The following is a 19,332-nucleotide window of genomic DNA, read 5'->3' on the forward strand; positions in this document are numbered from 1 at the left end:
TATCTAAATCCACAGAAGAACTCATACTATTTGTCAGTGACTCATTCTGGATTTTGTTCCTTTGGGCTCAAAGCAGTAGAGTGTTACCCATGCTATTACTCAGAGCCATTTACTCTTTATTTTAGGTAGTAGATACATATTAAATACAGAATATTTCCATCTCTGCTGCTCAAATTCACAACTTTGCTACTGTGTGCTAAAATCCCAAATGCATTCAGACCAACTGACTGCACAATAACTCCAGTGTACTTTGACCGTGTGTTTCCTTTTCTCGTCCTCCTCCTCTGACCCCCTCCTCCTCTCACCCCCTCCTCCTCTCACCCCCTCCTCCTCTCACCCCCTCCTCCTATCACCCCCTCCTCTTCTCACCCCCTCTCCTGCTCGCACTCACCAATGCAAGCCTGCAACTTCCCTATTTTTGACCTTTTAGTCAAGATGCACTACTGTAGATGAGCAGAGCTTGTTTGTAAGTGGTGAGTCATGTGGCTTTGTCTGTTTGTAGCTAGCTAGCCAGCGCCAGGTGCAAAGCTCAAAGTCTGGGGGGAATGGGAGGAATATGTGTGCAGACGACTTCCTCATGATCCTTTACAGTGGCTTGGATAATACACTATTTTGTAGGCTTGTGGTAATTTCTCCAACGTCTGTCCTTTATGTGTGAATGGTTTAGTTTACTATTAAACCCTCTATATAACCCCAGAGCTACGTTAAAAGTCTTAACGCTCCGCATTCATGGTGCTTTTTGGTTCCATTTACCAAAGACGACCAGAGTGGTTTGGGTATTTGATGCGGTAGTGCAAAGTAGTAGGAATGAACATCCTGTGTAATCAGAGGACAATGATTATGGAAACAACTGAAATGCTCCCAGCTTTAATACCAAGCTCGCTAGATGAAGTCCTGGGGTTATTGATTTGCTCTCTTGGGTAGGACTGTGCTTTATGGAGTACTCCATATGAGGCATTTAGCAACCGCTAAGCCAACCTGCCAATACCCAAACCACTCCAGTACACTGTCTTTATGCTGAGTGTAACACTGAAATAAAAAAAGATAGATTGTATTTGCTCTTGTTGGTTCAACACCTCAACAGCCATTCATCAGTTCCTCTCCAGTTGTTGGTGGTTCCGGGGTCCGTATTGAAACCTCTGCAGGGCTGTGTGGGTGGAAGAGGCTCCAGCGTTTGCTCTTCATCACTTTGCCCACCCAGCCAGACTGACAGTCTATCAACCCCCTCTAAAAAATTGAAATCCCCCCCTCCCCCCTCCCCCCACACACACACATAAGGATGTATTCCGATGGGAAATGAAGCAAAATAAATGTTTGACCCGGGCGGGCAAACTCAATTTAGAACTCTGCGGCACAGGAAGACAGGTCTGACTGCGTCCCAGCTGAACGGGTAATGAATAGTCTTTATTTCAAAAGACGGGAGGTAGCTAGCTACGGAGAGCCCTCTGTGCTACGTGTCAGTAAAACAGCCGTACGGATGGCAGCAGCTCCCTACAGAAGCAGACATCAGCAAGAACAGTGCCGTAAGTGTTTTCAACTTGGCGCGAAAGCCAGTATAAGGAATGATGATGATGATGATGATGAAGACGGCGATGATGATGAGGCGACGTGCGTTGATGGTTTATTCTTAGCTTGTCGTTTCTGTTCCCACTGTAACTCACACGGCTCTGCTCCACACCAACTGACTAAACCGCCTCCTTGCTATTTTCTGTCCTGATTATCACGTTTATGACTCCCAATGCCAGACTCGGCAGAAATGGCGTGGCTTGATGGAGGTGTGCGAGGGCGGACAATACGCACGGTCGTAATTTAATTTCCCTCCTCCCAGGGTCGGAAAAATACCAGTTATCTATATGGCTCAGGTCTGGTCCAGTTGTGATATGAGTGCCATTTTTTATTATCCTCATACTGCTCCCCTGCCCCCCTCCTCAACCCCCCCCCCCCTCTCCCCAGTGTTTGAGTGGTGGATGACCTTGTCTGACTGCCCAAGAGAACCACACTATCAGCCCCCCCCCATCCTGAAAAGATATCACCTGCTCTGGAAGGCAATTCATGTATGTTTACCCAAATAGATGAGAGGAAGCACAAAAGTAATTTAGTGAGAGAGAGAGAGAGAGAGAGAGAGAGAGAGAGAGAGAGAGAGAGAGAGAGAGAGAGAAGAGGACCAGAGAGAGAGAAGAGGACCAGAGAGAGAGAGAGAGAGAGAGAGAGAGAAGAGGACCAGAGAGAGAGAGAGAGAGAGAGAGAAATGGTTTCCTTCCCAGGTGATGGAAACAATGCCAACAAGGAGTTTTGAGATGTAGGTCATACTGTGAGCACACAGGAGGAGTGAGGAAGGAAGACGGGGGTGAGGGGGGAGGGATGGGGGGGTTAATAAACAGGAGAAGGAGTGGAGGGAGATGGAGGTAAATAAGAGGAAGAGGAGCAGCGGGGAGAAGGGCAGGAGATGATAGAGCGAGCGATGTCTGGGGAGTTGAGCTATCTCCGAGACGTTTTCGCTACCTTTCAAAAAATACAAACCAGCCCTGCTTCTTTTCCCCCTCGGTGTGGCGAACCCTCTCCCTCACTCGCTCTTCTCCTCAGAAGGTTGATGGGCCACCAGAGTGCCTTTTGGCATTTCCACGTTGCCTCAATCCCTCACCCATAACTACTTCATCCTCCAGGCCCAATCCCCCCCCTGCTGCGTCTCCCCGCCAACAATAACACAGCTCCCGCTGTGAAGGTTCTGACCACCGCTGCGGTCGAGCCCTTCTGTGTTTATAGCCAGACGCTCCCTTTAGCGCTAGCCTACATGTTAGCGATTAGCCAAGCGCGGCGGAACGGAAGTCGAGCGTAAAGGAAGGAAGGAGGGAGGGAAGAGATAAAGAAGCGGGCCGTTATCGGGACAAGGTGCTCTGATAAAGGACGACGCTCTCCGCCACGCTGCCGTGATTTACAGCCCCGCGGGCTGGAGAATCGTCGTCGTTACGGTGATCCATTCCCAGCCTTAGCCCGAGCCGCCGTTCCCTCAGCAGTGATATTTAATCAGATCCCCGGGCCGTACGTGGTAAGAGCCGGAGAGCCGGACGGCAGACAAGCACGGGGGACTTTATTAAGGTGTAGTAATGCAGGTGGCGAGAGAGGAATTGGCCCACGCGGCCCTCTTTCTATTAGCTGTAAATCAGCAGCTGTTATTAGCCCCGCTGCTAATTTAATGTGATGGCACAGGCGCTGCGGCTATGCTAATGAAATCCTTCAGGTGTAATTGCCGCCAACTCGCGAGCGGACGCGCAAGCTGGCTCTTGCGTTTTAAGATCACCGTCTCTAATTCGGGCCCAGCGTGAAATCTCGGGTATCCACAATGTGTTTTGGCCCAGGCAGACTGCAAGGCCTGGGAAACGAAGAGAGAGAGCTTTCTTTCAGAGAAGACGATCCAGTGAAACTCGCAGCTGGGTGACGTCAGTAGCCCAGCGCCATCTGGACATGCCAATACGACTGCCACGTTTCGGAGCCGTCTAAAGCTGCTCTAAACCGTTGACGTCATGGCGGAGTTGCTTCACAGCTGAGACAGTGGACGTTTTGGGATGTAGCTGCAGGGTACACACACACACACACGCACGCGCTCACACACACACACTCTCTCCTGACCCCCATATCCTCTCACCTGTCTCTCTACAGACAAGGCCTGCGCCAACTGCTCCTTCGGGGCGATCTGCGACTCTCAGACGGGGCGGTGCGTGTGTCCGTCGGAGTGTGTGGAGACCCACCAGCCCGTGTGCGGCAGCGACGGCTCCACCTACGACAGCGAGTGTGAACTGCACGTGCGCGCCTGCACCAAGCAGCTGGACCTCAGCGTGGTCGCACAGGGAGAATGCAGTGAGTGACCAACCATCGTGTGGGCGTGTGTGTACTGTATACGTGTGTCTGGGTGAGTGTGTACTGTATATGTGTGTGTGTGTGCGTACTGTATACATGTGTGTACTGTAAACGTGTGTGTGTGTGTGTGTGTGTGTGAGTGAGTGTGAGTGTGTGTGAGTGAGTGTGAGTGTGTGTGAGTGAGTGTGTCAGCAGGCACCTTTATTACAAACCGCGGTCCTGTCACGACCGCTCCGTCAGTGACACACTCCTGCGGGGGTGCGCTTGTTTGTGTGAGCAGAGACATGTGGCAGCGCTGTGTGTGGGTGGGGCGCCCGCTGCGTCCAGAACAAGTGTGAGTGCCCGCAGTGCCCCGTCCAGGCCAACTCGCCCGTGTGCGGCACAGACGGCATCAGCTACGACAACGCCTGCGAGCTGCAAGTGGCCTCTTGTATTCTGAAGAAGAGGATCGAGACGGCCAAGCCCGGCAGCTGCGACGAAGGTAGGACACTTCTTTTTTTTTTTTTATTGTTTCCTTCGGGACTGAGAAAGTGAATCGAATAGAATCGAATAGAATCTTCCTTTTATCCCCCCCCCCCCCCCCCCCGATGATTTCGGTCGACGTCCAGAAATACATTCAGCGGGGAAAAATACATCCAGTAGCCACCAAATAATCGGAATCCCTCGGAACAATCAACTCCAAATTTTGCGTCAGGGCTCGTGGGGCTACTCCTGCATGTAAATGCTGTGTGGATCATCTATGACAGCCCTGCTGGCTCCTGCTGGCTCCTGCCCCAGCCTTCAGGCCTCCACTCTGGCTCCAGAGGAGGGGACCGGCCTGTCATCCCATGGATGTCAGACAGCACCAGTCCCTTGTGGCTGGAGGTAGTCACGGCGACTGTCGCCATCGTATCAGGAGAGTGTGAAAACAGAGCAGATTACACCTGCCAGCAGGGGAGATGGAGAGAGAGAGAGAGAGAGAGAGAGAGAGAGAGAGAGAGAGAGAGAGAGAGAGAAAGAGGGGGGGAGGGAGAGAGAGGGGGATAGAGAGAGGGGGAGAGAGAGAGAGAGAGAGAGAGAGAGAGAGAGAGGGAGAGAGAGGAGGAGGAGGAGGAGAAGGGTGGAATAGCTGGAGCTTCTGTTTTGCTTGTGTGGTTTGTGTGTGTGTGTGTGTGTTCATATTGTGCTGTTGCCTCCAGTATTAGACCAGCAGATAACACCCAGCTCTGCCTGCTCCACCTGACACATTGGCTGACTCGATTGTGACCTTTTGCATGCAGAATAATACACAAATAAGGGCACTCATACAGTTCATAATGTTCATAACCACAGATTGTAGTGCGCACACACACACCCACCCTGCCTCATATTACTGTCTGGCAGCGGGTGAAGATGCTCTTTGCTTCACTGTCTTCTCCCAAGGGCATAGCTCTGCTTGGGATGTTCAGTGACTCTATCTCTCTCTCTCCCGCTCTCTCTCTAGCACACACTCTCTCTAGCACACACTCTCTCTGTTTCTCTCTCTCTCTGTCTCTCTCTCTCTCTAGCACACACTTACACTTACACACATTACTACTTCTCTTCTTTCTTTCTATTGAGGAAGAATAAAGAACAAACGTTTTTCTCCCTCACTTGCTCATTTGAATTCTGAGAAAGCCATCAACCTTGAATAGAAAAAATAATTTCCTTCTCTCTCCCCCCGTCCCCTCCCTCCCACCCACTTTTATCTTCTAATTTCACCATCTCTACGTCAGACTACTGTCTCTTGACAAAGAGTGAGCGTTGCTTTCAGAGATAGCGGTGGAGAAATGGGATTGGGTCCGATCAATACACTTCAGTTCTAGGGCTGCCTGCCACATCAACATAGTTTTTTCCTTATTGTTGGTGTTTTTTCTTCCATTCCATGTCCCCGTTATTTTAGCCCTCGAGTGATTCTGTGACCCAGACCCCGCTATGAGGGGCCACAGCCTTATCGCTTGGTCTGGCTGCTTAGAGGAGATTGGATCACAGCCGCCCATGAACATTTCCTCAAGGTCTCTGGGGATTTTTTATTAGAACCCCGAGGTATTTGACCACTTAAGATAAGATAACCACACACATCTCTTGTTTATCGGCAGACTGTTGTACAGTTCATCTTCCATGTGACATAATACACATGTCCATGTGTATCCTGGAGAATAACTGAAATCAACATGCGAAAAGAACACGTGCGTGTTTGAACTGAAAGAGACTCGGCTTGACTCTCTTCATCCTTCCACACGTCTGTGTCTCTCAGATTCGATTCCAGGCGGATTAAACGAGTGATTTATTCGTTAATTTAGAAGCACAATTTAAGCAACCACATTCATTAGTTACTCTGGGAGGGGGTGGATGTGGGGGTGGGCTGGGGGGGGGGGGGGAAGGAAGGAGGGAGGGAGGGAGGCGGGGGGGGGGGGGGGGAGGGGGAAAGGGGGACTTGTTTTCTTCCGCCTTTTATTTAGTGGTAATGAAAAATGACAGTGTTCCTACTGTTGGCTGTACCAGAGAATTTATCACCTGTTTAATTTCACACTCTGGTAGAGCCAGGCTTTGCTTCCTTTGTTGACACTGACAAAGTAGCGGGTGAGTGTAGTGCATCACCTGGGGGGGCGGCGGGGGGGGGGGGGTTTAATTGAATACACATTTACTAAACAGGATTATGGCTGGGATATCTCACAGTGACGCACGGCCTTAGATGCCTCCTCACTTCACAGGAGCGCTGGGGGGGGTGGCGGGGGTGGGATGTGGAGGGGAGAGCTCATCGAAACCAGATCAGTGTCTTTGTGGTGGTCGTCCATCCATCAGGGCGTGTGTATCCATCCTGGTTGAGAAACTTTTTTTTTCTCCTCCTGAGCTCCCCGTCCCTGTGCGGCGGTGTGAAGCTCGATCCTTCTTTGTGTGGCGAGGGTTTATTTGGACTAACGTGCTGTCACATCCTTCACAAGCACACAGTCTGAGGGCTCGACAAATGGAGCGCAAACAAGCTGGCGAGCCTGACTCACCCGCCGCCATCGCAAAGGCCACTGTGCCGTTTTCAATTCCCCCTTAAGGTATGCGATACACACACAACACACAACCGGTATACACACACTCCGCAATGTCGCAGACGCTTCTCACCCACACACGCGATAAAAGGGGATTTTTGGGTTGGTGACGGAACGTTTTTCATGTTGACGTTCAGATCCAGGTCATGCTGGGCAGGATGGCTCACTGCAAACCTCTATATCAGGAAGTGATATTGATGGTATGAAGATAATTGGGTTGCCATGTTAACTGTCAAGGCACCATTCAGAAGGTCACGTTTTCTTTCCCCCCAGGCTTTCCCCAATCGTTAGTCCTCCCTTTTTCCGGATTTTCATCTATTCCTTTCTACAGTTGTCATTGGCTTGTCATTTTTTTTCATTTTTTATTTTTTCAAGAAAACCTTCCATCTTTTCCTCAACAGTCTTTTTTGACGCTCTCCCCATTTATTTTCTCCTCACATTTTCCTCGCTGTTCATCTCTGTACTTTTCTCCTGTCCTCCGCCTCGTTCCCTCGTGTTAATGGAGTTCCCTCGGCTGAATGGACGAAAGTTCCTGACATGATGGAGTTAAAGGAGCTGCCGTGCTTCTCCGGGAGAGACGGACATGTTCTCGGGGAGGATGTGATAATTGAAAGGTTCACAGGCAGTGTGGGGTGGCAGCCACATCAAAGCATCGCGCCTAATTAGGGCCCCCCTTCGCCTTCACTTGTATTTATTCAGTTTCTTACGTCTTCCTTTAAAAATAAATAAATAAATGTTATCCTTTCAAAAGGGTGTCCTGAGTGGAATATGAATCACTCCCCTCCCCCGGCCGCGCTGTCGGGGAGGAAGGCGCTGAGCTTGCATTCACGGAACCCGGCAGCGTGAACCTTAATATCTGTTTCCAGGTCAGCTGACTCATCCGTTTCTATTAGAACTCATCATTAGCGGCCATAACGAGAGTCAGCTGAGATCAAGTGCAGGTGGGCTCTCCGTGCTGCCAGACCTCCCCTGTGACCTGCAGCGCAGGTGTTACTGGACCCTAAGCCCGAGCTACAACTGAGTCTAGCACACGCTAGCTCGAAATGGTAAATCGTTTTTAAAAATTATTTCACTGACACTTCCATCCAAAGTGATGTACAGGAGAGGGGGAGATTTGAACCTGCAACGTCAGCAAGTGCTCTAACCATCGAGCTGTACCCACCCCAATTAATTCCACGCTGGATTGTTATGGACCAGTTCCAGTAAATATCTGCAGATCTGGTTAGAACCGGCATTGAGGTCAAGTCAGATTATAGGAAAATACCGTTTGTCTTGATTTCCATTCTGGGGGAGGGGAAGAGGAGAAGGAGGGGGGGGGGTGTTCTTAATGCCCTGGTCTCTGGGGCCCCGCCCACACTAAAGCAGGTCTGTTGTTCGGTCTGACCGTGTGTGGGCGTGTCTGTCTGTCTGTATGTGTGTATGTATCTAATGAAGTGGATACCCTTCCACTGTACTGACCACTCAAGGTTGTCAGAGCCCATTGTACATGACCCACATCAGGCAGCCAAACCCAAAGCTCTGGCCCTGCTCTGCGCTGTGTGACCTGCTCCATAATCCTCTTAAGGAGATGGGTTATGCTAAGTGGCACTTCCAGGGCTGCGCCATCGATTTCCCCATTAGGGCAGCTGGGGGTTGTGCAGGAGAGAGTGGTGGGGGGCTGGGAAGGGGGGAGACCACCCCGGCACACCATGTTGTTGGGCTTTGTGTGGGAGGAGAATTGTGGAGGACTGGATGTAAAAAAAAAAAAAAAAAAAATCATACATGCATATTGATGCCCCTTGAGATCTCTCTCAGGGCCTCATGTACGTACATTCGCAAACGTAGCGTTATCAGCGCCATGGCCAATCCGCAGATTGCGCACGCTGTGATACTTCAGTTTATGTCGTATTTACAAAACATGCAGGTCAACGGGTAATCAGCGCCTTTGTCCGCCCACTATACCGTACATTGCGAACATTTGAACGCACAATTGAATGGGCCTCGTTCTCTCTTAGCGAAGAGTTTAACAGCTGCTGGAATGGAATGTGAACACTGAGTTGCAGATTCGATGTAATCTTTGATTTTTTTCCAGTAACTGTAATATTGCATGGCTGCTTAATCTGCAATGCGTAATGATTTTGTGTTCACTCAACTAAAAAAGTGTAATCCTTTTGGCAAAAAACTCCTTTGGTCTAATGTCTTTGTCTTGCTCGGGTTACGCCTGCCATTTCACCAGGAGGCATATGCGCATCCTGGTTTACACCTGCTTTTAAAAAGCTGAGTATTTTCACCGCCAAATAGAGGTGCGCTTTTTCAGGCAGTTATTGTACATACCGCGGAATACATAATTAGGCTCACTTAACACATCCCTTCACACCTCTTTATGGGAAACTCCCACTTTCCCCTTGAACCTCCCGTGAATGCATATGCATGACACGGAAAAGCGCAATTTGCCATTTTCAGTTCCCGCAACAGGCAGTCTGCACTTTTACCTCAGTGCTGCATGTTTGTACATACCTCGCTCGCCTTGATTTTACGTGTGAATTGCGAAACAAATACGCCTGGAGTGGGCGCAAAAGCGTTAGTACATGAGGCCCTCAGTACTTCTCCCTCTCTCTCTCTCTCTGTGTCTCTTTCTCTCTCTTTCTACGTCTTTATTTATCCACCTGTCACCTTTCGTTCCTCCCAGCTTGAGTCTTGTATCGCAGGTGAGGTTTCTCTACTTCCAAACCTGCTCCTCCTCCTTCCTCCCAACCCTGCCCTCTCTGTCTTCTCCTTCCGTTTAGTCTAGGTTAAACCAAGTTCAGCAATCCTCCAAGATGAATGGAATATTCCTCCCTCGCATCGTCACACTCATCTCCTGTAACCGTCCAGAGAGAATAAGCTTTTTTCTACATTGCTCCATTTTGTTATTTCTCTTGACAGCCAATCAGCTTTAGTGAGTTTCAGATTATAGCTATTTGTTTGACCTTGTGTTATCTCCCTATGAGGAGCTATTTTCAAAAACAGAAGAAAGAAAAGCCATGTTCGATCCTCTCAAAGTGCTCCTGTTTTAAAAGCAAATCGAAAGTTTACCTTCCAGGGTCGCCAATAAAGAGCTGCAGAAACCAACTTTGTGGGAAGTCTGCGGTGATAATTAGATGGCACAGAATGCTTTGCAATTAGAGAAGAAGCCAGTGTCCATGAAACAGGCCTTCACATCGATTGCGTTTTTGCTGGGAGGCGTGTTAATATTTCCCTCCTTCTTTTTCTTGGATTTAATTGAAATGTAAAAGATGCCTCGCTTGTGGCGCAGTGATGTTGCGCCTAATTTATTTTGTCAATCGCTGGTCGTCTCCATGGTTGGTCATTATCTTGCACTTCCAGCAGTGCCTGCGGTTCAATCTCCGCACCACGTGAAGAAAATTTCAATAGTCTCTCATGCTCTGAATTTTTAAACACCCAGACAAGCATTTTGGTCTCAAACTTTTTTGGAATGACAACGACAAAACTTTTTGCTAATGTACTTGAGAGTAAGATTGATGATAAGCATTTATTTAGTGTGTCTGTCTATGTGTGTGTCCGTGTGTGTGTCTGTCTCTGTGTATGTGTGTGTATTGGCAGACTGTGGCTCTGGAGGGTCGGGCTCTGGGGTTGAGAGCTGTGAACAGGACCGCTGTCGTACCTTCGGAGGCTGGTGGGACGAGGACGCAGAAGAAGACCGCTGTGTGTGTGACTTCACCTGCCAGAGCGTTCCTCGCAACCCGGTACCACTCCACCCCCCCACCCCCACACACACACACACACACACACACACACACACACACACAACACAGTCTTGTTTTCCTCAGTCGTAGTAATGAATACACCACATGTGACATTTCGTAGACGACACATGGCAATTTTCTTACTATAATGGCACCTCGCGTTAAATACCACAAGGTAGATTAATGGTGTGTGCGCTCAGCCTTCTACGATGACAGACTCGGCGGCGCTCACTGATGGAGTTTTTGTGCGGAAATGTCCGTGTGTTCAGGTCTGCGGCTCGGATGGAAACACGTACGGCAGCGAGTGCCAGCTGAAGAAGGCCAGGTGTGAGAGAGAGGAGCACCTGCTGATCCAGAACCAGGGACCCTGTTCAGGTGAGCCTGAAGGAAAACCGATCCACAAACTGATCTGAGGTCAGCCAGGAGGGGCGCGCATCACAAGGCACATTGTCGCCGTCTACTCGCTGATTTACTTTTGGTCATTTAGCAGACGCTCTTATCCAGAGCGACTTAAGGTAAGTACAGGGACATTCCCCCCACGAGGCAAGTAGGGTGAAGTCCCATGCCCAAGGACACAATGACATTTGAACCGGCAACCTTCTGATTACTAGCCCGATTCCCTAACCGCTCAGCCACCTGACTCCCGTTGATGACAGTGTGTGCTCACCTCCTCTATAGACAGAAATTGGATGGTGGGTTCCTAAACTAGCTTGTGGTTTCCACGGTTGCGGCTGTTCCTATGCTACTGCCTGCTAGCCGGTATTTCTGTGGGCATGTGGAGCTCTTTTAGAAGCCAGTGAACAGAGAGGCTCCTTGGGGGCGCAGAGCGCAGCAAAAGGCACATAAGGGATTCTGTGTGATCACTGCAGTCTGTTGGATTCCCTCTGGCCCTAAGAGCGAGGGAGGACGAGAGGAGAGCGAGGGAGAGAAAGAGAGATGGAACGAGAGAGGGAGAGCGAGGGAGAGAGGGAGAGAGAGCGAGAGATTGAGGGAGGGAGGGAGTGAGCAGGTTTCACACCCACATCCCTCCAGATTCTCTCCATCTTAAGCTGGCCTCTTTGGGCGCTTGCTTCCTCTCTTCCCCTCCATCCGTGGATAATCAATCCTTTTCTGAGGAGCCCTCTGTGGTCCTGAGAGCTTTGGACCCTCTCCATTTGCACCAAAGGAAGAAAAAGAACTCCTTCATTAGCTCTGCGTCAGGTTACTTCATTTTGGGGCCGCTGTTTGACCTTCACACCCTAAAACTACAAAATTCTCCAATTGACTTCATCGAATTATAAAAAATAAAAAAAAGGGATTTGACCTCAACACCACCTTGGGTTTCAATTTGTTGAATTTTTCCAAACTCCCCGTGTTTTTTTGTCTAGGGGAACATGTTTATTCCTGCACTTTTGAAAACAGATTCCAAATCTGATTGGCCTGCAGCATAATTCCAGTGGCCAGAAGTACATTCTTGACTCGCGTACAGTACAGTTCAGGAGAGTTCAACAGCCACTCCACCCAGCCCTCGCAAGGACACGAGAGGCTATTACTCACGCCCCGGCTAGGCTCCAGTACACGGCAGGAGGGAGAGAATACCAGCCGAATCACACTGCGCTACCTCGTACCAGAGGACAGCCCGTGAGGGAAAGCCCTCGAAGGCGACGAGGAGAGGAGAACATTGGAAATTAAAAGTTCCTCTTGTCCTAATATGCTGGGTCCAGATAGTGTGGGAAGCGCTCAGGCTAAATGAGCTGTGTCCAGAGCCCATCTCTGGAGTGGGGAAGCACCCTGGAAGAGGAGCGGCCTGGTGATCACCATTAGGCTGCGCTTCATATCCACTCCAGTAACACTGTGATTTATGGCCTCCTATCTCCAGCCCCTGAACTCCAAATGAGCAACGTGAGAGGAACAGGAGAGGGAGAGAGAGAACGCAATCTACAGAGAGAAAGGGAGGGGGAGAGAGAGAGAGAGAGAGAGAGAGAGAGAGAGAGAGAGAGAGAGAGAGAGAGAGAGAGAGAGAGAGAGAGAGAGAGAGAGAGAGAGAGAGAGAGAGAGAGAGAGAGAGAGAGAGAGAGAGAGAGAGAGAGAGAGAGAGAGAGAGAGAGAGAGAGAGAGAGAGAGAGAGAGAGAGAGAGAGAGAGAGAGAGAGAGAGAGAGAGAGAGAGAGAGAAAGAGAGAGAGGATTTGTTTAACAAGTATCACGACTACTGACTGAAGAATGAGAATGAGGAAGAGAAACATGGAATGAGAGAGGTAGAGAAAGAGAGATAGGTAGTGAAAGAGAGAGAGAGAAAGGGGGATAGAGGGAGAAATATAAAGAGAGGGAGAAATACAGAGAGAGATGGAGGGAGAGAGGGAGAAACAGAGAGAGAGAGAGATGGAAGGAGGAGATAAGAACAGAGATCCGCCTATTCTCTCCTCCTCAGATGGACATTTTGTACCTCCATCCCTTTCCTCCTCTTCCCCCTTCGTCCCTCTCTCCTCAGTGTGGCCTCACACAGCTGGTCTGTGCGCTGCTGTTTCTGCTGTGTCGGATGTGGGCTTCTATTGGAGTCGTCACTCCTGTGAGAAAAGCCTTGGACATAACTGTACACATCCAAACGCAGACTGGCAGCGTCCGTCACATTCACCCTCTGAACAGCCTCGCTTCCCCCCACAGTCCCGCTGTAGAGAGAGAACTGACCACCTGGAATGTGGCAAATGTCAGTTGTTACAAATCCACCAGGCGCACCATTGTGTGTTTTCACTGGAGGCAATCGCATCGGTCCCCCCCATCCCTCACTTACCCCCCCCCCATCCCTCACCTACCCCCCCCCCCCCCCATTTCTCATTCTGAGGCGACTGGAGTGGAATTATCTAGACGCCAGCTGCCAGCCTCTCCACCTCAACCCCTCCAGCACGTTGCATTGTTCCCTGGGAAGTTGCATGTTGTTTGGAGATTGTGTGATTAAACAGACACTTTCGTCATCACTTACGCTGCGTGTCCCCCCCCTCCCCCCCCTCCTTTTCTCCCTGTCGCCCCGGTCTTGTGTCTTGCCCTCGTCCCCCCAGCTCTGCCCGGCACGCCGCCCCCAGCGCTGGAGCTGCAGCACTGCAGTGAGACGGTGTACGGATGCTGCCACGACAACCAGACCACGGCGCTCGGCGTGGGCCTGGCCGGCTGTCCTAGTGAGTGTCTCTTCGTGGCGGTTAGGCCTCTGTCTTGACTCCACTTTTGGGGGAAAAATGTTTGTTTTGAATTTAGCGTCCAGCAAAGGACGGTGCAAGTGGATGAACGCTGCTGTTTAAAGTTTGGTGTGTGTGTCTGTGTGTGATATTGTGTGTGCGTGTGTTCCTCTCAGGCACGTGTCAGTGCAACGCCCACGGTTCCTACAAGGGGACGTGTGACCCGGCCAGTGGCCAGTGCTCATGCAAGCCCGGGGTCGGAGGCCACAAGTGCGACCGCTGCGAGCCCGGCTTCTGGAACTTCCGGGGCATTGTCACGGAGAACATGAGCGGCTGCACGCGTAAGAGATTTACTCCTCTTCTCTTCCTCCTCTCTTCCTCCTCTCTTCCTCTTCTCTTCCTCCTCTCTTCCTCTTCTCTTCCTCTTCTCTTCCTCCTCTCATCATCCTCTCTTCCTCCTCTCTTCCTCCTCTCTCTACGTCCCCTCCCTCCTTTCGCATCCACGGAAACTCAAAACTGTTTCTAGTTCAAAATGACAACCCAGCTGGGGTTAAGGATCGTGATCGTCAGTTGGGACTGAAATGACTGGGTGTTCATGCCGAAGGTTCATGCCTGTTTGTGCAAACCTCCCACCACATCAAATCAAGGATCCTCCGGTCTGCAGCAAACGTACCTCTTTCAGGCTCAGACTCTTCATATTCATGTCGAGGGAGGTCAGCAGCTCTGGTTTGTAGTGTGCAAGCAGCCCTCACTATTACCCTGCTGCAGAAGGAGGCACATATGGTCCAGAATCCTGAGCCTTTTCAGTCAGCAGCCAGGCGCTGCGTCAGGCTCCACCGCCGTCTGACCTACAAGCTTTATCCACAGACAAGCAAACAGCACACACATCGGTACAAAGTTCAGCGGTGGAGGGGAAAAAAAACTATCCGACATTGATTCCAGGAACATGATGGGGTTGATGTTTCTCTCTGGGAGGCCTCAGGGGCTCATCTGAGATTCTCCAGCCTCTCCCTGTCTCTCTCTCTCTCTCTCTCTCTCTCTCTCTCTGTCTCTCTCTCTGTCTCTCTGTCTCTCTCTCTCATTCTCTCTCTACCTCTCTCCATATCTCTCTCATTCTCTCTCTCTCCCTCTCTCATTCTCTCTCTACCTCTCTCTCTCTCACCTCGTTGTTCCCCTTTGGGCTGTCTGGCTCCTCTCTGACCCTGCTCTCACCCCTGGTTCTGCCTCTGAAACACACAGAGCTGCACCAACCAAGGGCTCATATCAGAGGCTGTGTGTGTGTGTGTGTGTGTGTGTGTGTGTGCACGTGTGCGTGTGTGTGTGTGTGTGTGTACGAGCGAGAGATGCATAAATAGATTCTGTACTAATTTAAATGTGAAACGGATAATGGAAACCATTATCTTAGATTGAGATGAATGTAATATACTGTATACCAAGCACTTCAAAATGTATCTTCCTCTGCATCTCTCTCCCGTTCTTCCCTTCCATTCTCTACATCTTATTATTATTATTATTATTATTATTCGTATCCCCCCTTTCCTCCATCCCTCTCTCCCCTCTCCCTCCCACATACCCTCTCGCTCGCTCCCTCCCTGCCTCCCTCACCCTCTCTCCCTCTCCTCGTCACTTCCCTCTCCCTCCCTCTCTCTTTCTCTCCCCTCTTCTGTCCCTCCCTTCCATCATCCTCTCTCCCTCCCCTCCATCCCTCCCTCACCCTCCCTCCCTCATCCTCCCTCCCTCCGTCCCCTCCTTCTCTCCCTCCCTCACCCTCTGTCCCTCCCTCATCCTCTATCCCTCCCTCATCCTCCCTCCCCTTCCTCCTTCCCTCATCCTCCCTCCCTCATCCTCCTTCCCTCATCCTCCCTCCCACATCCTCCTTCCCTCATCCTCCCTCCCTCATCCTCCCTCTCCCTCTCTCCCTCCCTCATCCTCCCTCCCTCATCCTCCCTCCCTCCCTCATCCTCCCTCCCCTCATCCTCCCTCCCTCCCTCATCCTCCCTCATCCTCTCTCCCTCCCTCATCCTCCCTCCCCTCCTTCCCTCATCCTCCCTCCCTCACCCTCCCCCTGCTCTCCTGCAGCGTGTAACTGTGACTCGGTGGGCTCGGTGAGAGATGACTGTGAGCAGATGTCTGGCCTGTGCTCCTGCAAGGCTGGAGTGAAGGGGATGAAGTGTAACGTGTGTCCCGACGGCAGCAGGATGGGCATGAGCGGCTGTGACAAAGGTAGAGAGACCCTCCTCCTCGTGCAGTCTGCTGCCTCACCACGCCACCGCTCTCTCTCTCTATCCAGATCTCACTGTCCGTATCTCTCTCTCTCTCCATCTCTCTCTTTCTCGCTGTCTCTGTCTCCCTCTTACTATCTCTGTCTCTGTCTCTATTTCTCTCTCTCTGTCTCTCTCTTTCTCTGTCTTTGTCACACTCTCTGTCTCAATCTCTCTTCTCACATTTCATACCTTTCTCATTTCCTATGATCAAGGCAGGAGACTGCCCACAGTGTATTAATTCCACAGCCACTTGTTTCCAGTACTGTTAACAGCCCCAGTGGCAGCTGATGTACAGCCTCTTGTCCATAGTTAATATTGATTCATTCCAAAAAAACAATGCTACGTAATGCCGTGCTTATTCATTTGAATAATATTTGCGTGCAGCAGGCAATTGCTTCTATCAGCTTAGAGCCTCTGTCACTAGATAACGTTTGTTTTAATGATTTAATTGAGTAAATGAACGACGACAAGCCGACCCCCTGAACAGACACTTGGGGCCGGCGGAGGCGGGGGCCGGCCCCACTGTGGCCACGTCGCTGCGTCTCATTAAGACCCACGTGTCGCTATCGACAGGAAGTCAAGTGCTTAATGAAGTCGATAGTCCCAGCCCAGCAGGGGGTCATGCCGGCACACACAGATGAAAGGAGGCGAGCAGGCGGGAGGAGGAGGGGGGGGGGGGGTCGCGGGAGCAAGCTGTGATGTCAACACAAACAGAGTCCACACTCGGAGCCTGGGGCATTGTGGGTAAGATTTTTGTCCCTAGCTTGCTGATGCAATCCGATGGCGTTGAGCGTAAAGGCTTCAAACAGGGTTTTGGAGGAGAACTTTGGGGGGAGAGATCAGTGCATAGACATCTTGCCAGGGAAAAGAAGGAAAACATGGCTTGAGATCAAATGCCACAAAAATGGCCACGAGAAAAATGTGGTTTAGAGAGAGTATGCATAACAACATCACACAGGGCTGTGTGATAATATGGGATAATGAATCCACTTGGGCTTCGCATTGAAGATAGCTGTGAACTTGTATTCCATTAATGTTTCTGGTGCAATCTAGATGAATGTCCATGCGTCTGTGCTGTAACAGGAGAGTGTGGGGTAGCAGAAGAGTGTGGGGTAGCAGGAGAGTGTGGGGTAGCAGGACAGTGTGGGGTAGCAGGAGAGTGTGAGGTAGCAGGAGAGTGTGGGGTAACAAGAGAGTGTGGGGTAACAGGAGAGTGTGGGATAGCAGGAGAGTGTGAGGTAGCAGGAGTGTGGGGTAGCAGGAGAGTGTGGGGTAGCAGGAGAGTGTTGGGTAGCAGGAGAGTGTTGGCTAGCAGGAGAGTGTGGGGTAGCAGGAGAGTGTTGGGTAGCAGGAGAGTGTGGGGTAGCAGAAGAGTGTTGGGTAGCAGGAGAGTGTTGGGTAGCAGGAGAGTGTGGGGTAGCAGGAGAGTGTTGGGTAGCAGAAGAGTGTGAGGTAGCAGGAGAGTGTGGGGTAACAGGAGAGTGTGGGGTAGCAGGAGTGTGGGGTAGCAGGAGAGTGTTGGGTAGCAGGAGAGTGTGAGGTAGCAGGAGTGTGGGGTAGCAGGAGAGTGTGGGGTAGCAGGAGAGTGTGGGGTAGCAGGAGAGTGTTGGGTAGCAGAAGAGTGTGAGGTAGCAGGAGAGTGTGGGGTAGCAGAAGAGTGTGGGGTAGCAGAAGTGTTGGGTAGCAGGAGAGTGTGGGGTAACAGGAGTGTTGGGTAGCAGGAGAGTGTGTGGTGTGTTCATTACCTGGACCTCAGACTCGTTGGTCTGTTGTCTGTCCCAGGCTCTCACGTCCCAGCCTCCTGTAAGGAGCTGGACTGCAAGTTCGGTGCCTCTTGCGTGGAGGTCAACAACCAGGCCCACTGTGAATGTCCCTCCCCTGACTGCGACGAGAAGAACAAGACCAAGGTGAGAATCCAGCCTCTGCCCTCCTGTGATCACTCCAGGCTCCAAGTGCAGTTTAATAGCAGGATATCCAGAACCAGTACTGTAATGGAAATATTGATAGACTGTGCTTCAGAGACTTGGTTTATGAGTAGGCCGTCTCTCTCCTTGCAAGCATAATGAAGACATCATATATTGTGATTCTGAATCGTCCTGTTGTCTCCTGGAATTTACCTTTTGTCTGAATTGAAAAGGCGGAGGAAAACTTCCGCCACATTATGAAGGGAGTGGTGAAGACATGGAAAGGGTTAGGCAGGCCAACAGATTCAGATACATTCAACTGTCACAACAACAAAGGCAGATTGCCAGCAGGACGAGAGAGTGAGCTGGGCATGACGTCTCCATAGCAACTGTCCCCTTGTCCAGGCCTGTCCTTAGTTCAGATAAAGCCCTGCAGCTGGTCAGGACTTGCTGGAATGTATTTTATATGTTGGAGTGCTAGATATATGAACAAAGGCTAACTCGAGTTTGTCCTGGGCGGCAGGTATTGGGAAGAACAGAAGCAATAGAGGTGATGTGTTTGTGTTTATCTCTCCATCTCCCCCCCCCCTGTGGAGCAGGTGTGTGGCTCTGATGGAGTGACCTATGCTGACCACTGCCAGCTGAGGACCATTGCTTGTAGGCAGGACAAGCACATCAGCGTGGACTACCATGGCCAGTGCACAGGTGAGACCCAGCCAGCCTTCATGCATCATTCCAGGGAGGTCCAACTGTTGTTGTCGGGCCCCTATCAAAAGATAATGAATAGGACCACTGGGGTATTGCCACTTCGCCATCTCTCCTCTCTCCTAGCAACTCTCTCTGTCTCCTGTATGGTGTCTCTCTCGCACTCAGATTTTCTTTGGTTTCTCTCTCTCTCCCTGTTTTTGCCTATCCTTCTCTCACTTTCCGTATTTCTTTCGCACCCATAGCAAAGTGAAACAAAAACATCTAGAATGGTGCCTACAGTGAGTGTGTTGTCAAAATAGAAAACAACCTGTATGTAAACAGACGACGTAGTCTTCCGAGGAAATATTTCCGATCCTCTATTCCGCTGGTGTACGGTTGACGTGCTGTGAACTGGTTGAGGGTGTTACCTGTAGTCACTAGCTAATGAAGAGCAAACATTTGCTCTGGCATCTGACTCCCAGCGAGCGCATACAGGGACTTCCTCATACAGGAGGGAGGGGAGGAGGAAAGAGGTAGGAGGGTGGAGGAGGATAAAGAGAGGATAGGGGAATGGATCTTGGTAGACAGACAGGGGCTGACAGATGCTTCCCTGTAGATAGAGACCTGCAGTTTGGCTAGAACCTGAGCTATGGCCTCCCTGTGGAAAGGGGTGACATTTCCCTGTTTGAGTTCCTACACCGCTCTTGGT

The 19,332-nt window shown here is 50.7% G+C and overlaps 1 protein-coding gene across 1 annotated transcript in view; it reads left to right on the plus strand.

The window, feature by feature from the left end:
* agrn (agrin) overlaps window positions 1-19,332 on the plus strand; it is a 204,278-nt gene that overhangs the window by 141,942 nt on the left and 43,004 nt on the right. The window contains exons 9-17 of the mRNA XM_084679083.1: window positions 3,658-3,855; window positions 4,136-4,336; window positions 10,479-10,621; window positions 10,891-10,996; window positions 13,655-13,771; window positions 13,945-14,109; window positions 15,848-15,991; window positions 17,815-17,939; window positions 18,536-18,641. Coding sequence (XP_084535209.1) covers window positions 3,658-3,855; window positions 4,136-4,336; window positions 10,479-10,621; window positions 10,891-10,996; window positions 13,655-13,771; window positions 13,945-14,109; window positions 15,848-15,991; window positions 17,815-17,939; window positions 18,536-18,641 — 1,305 coding nt within the window. The remainder of the gene's footprint in view (window positions 1-3,657; window positions 3,856-4,135; window positions 4,337-10,478; window positions 10,622-10,890; window positions 10,997-13,654; window positions 13,772-13,944; window positions 14,110-15,847; window positions 15,992-17,814; window positions 17,940-18,535; window positions 18,642-19,332) is intronic.

This window comes from Hypomesus nipponensis, chromosome 18 (assembly GCF_054491055.1).
Source record: "Hypomesus nipponensis isolate SF chromosome 18, ASM5449105v1, whole genome shotgun sequence".
NCBI classification, from domain to species: domain Eukaryota; kingdom Metazoa; phylum Chordata; class Actinopteri; order Osmeriformes; family Osmeridae; genus Hypomesus; species Hypomesus nipponensis.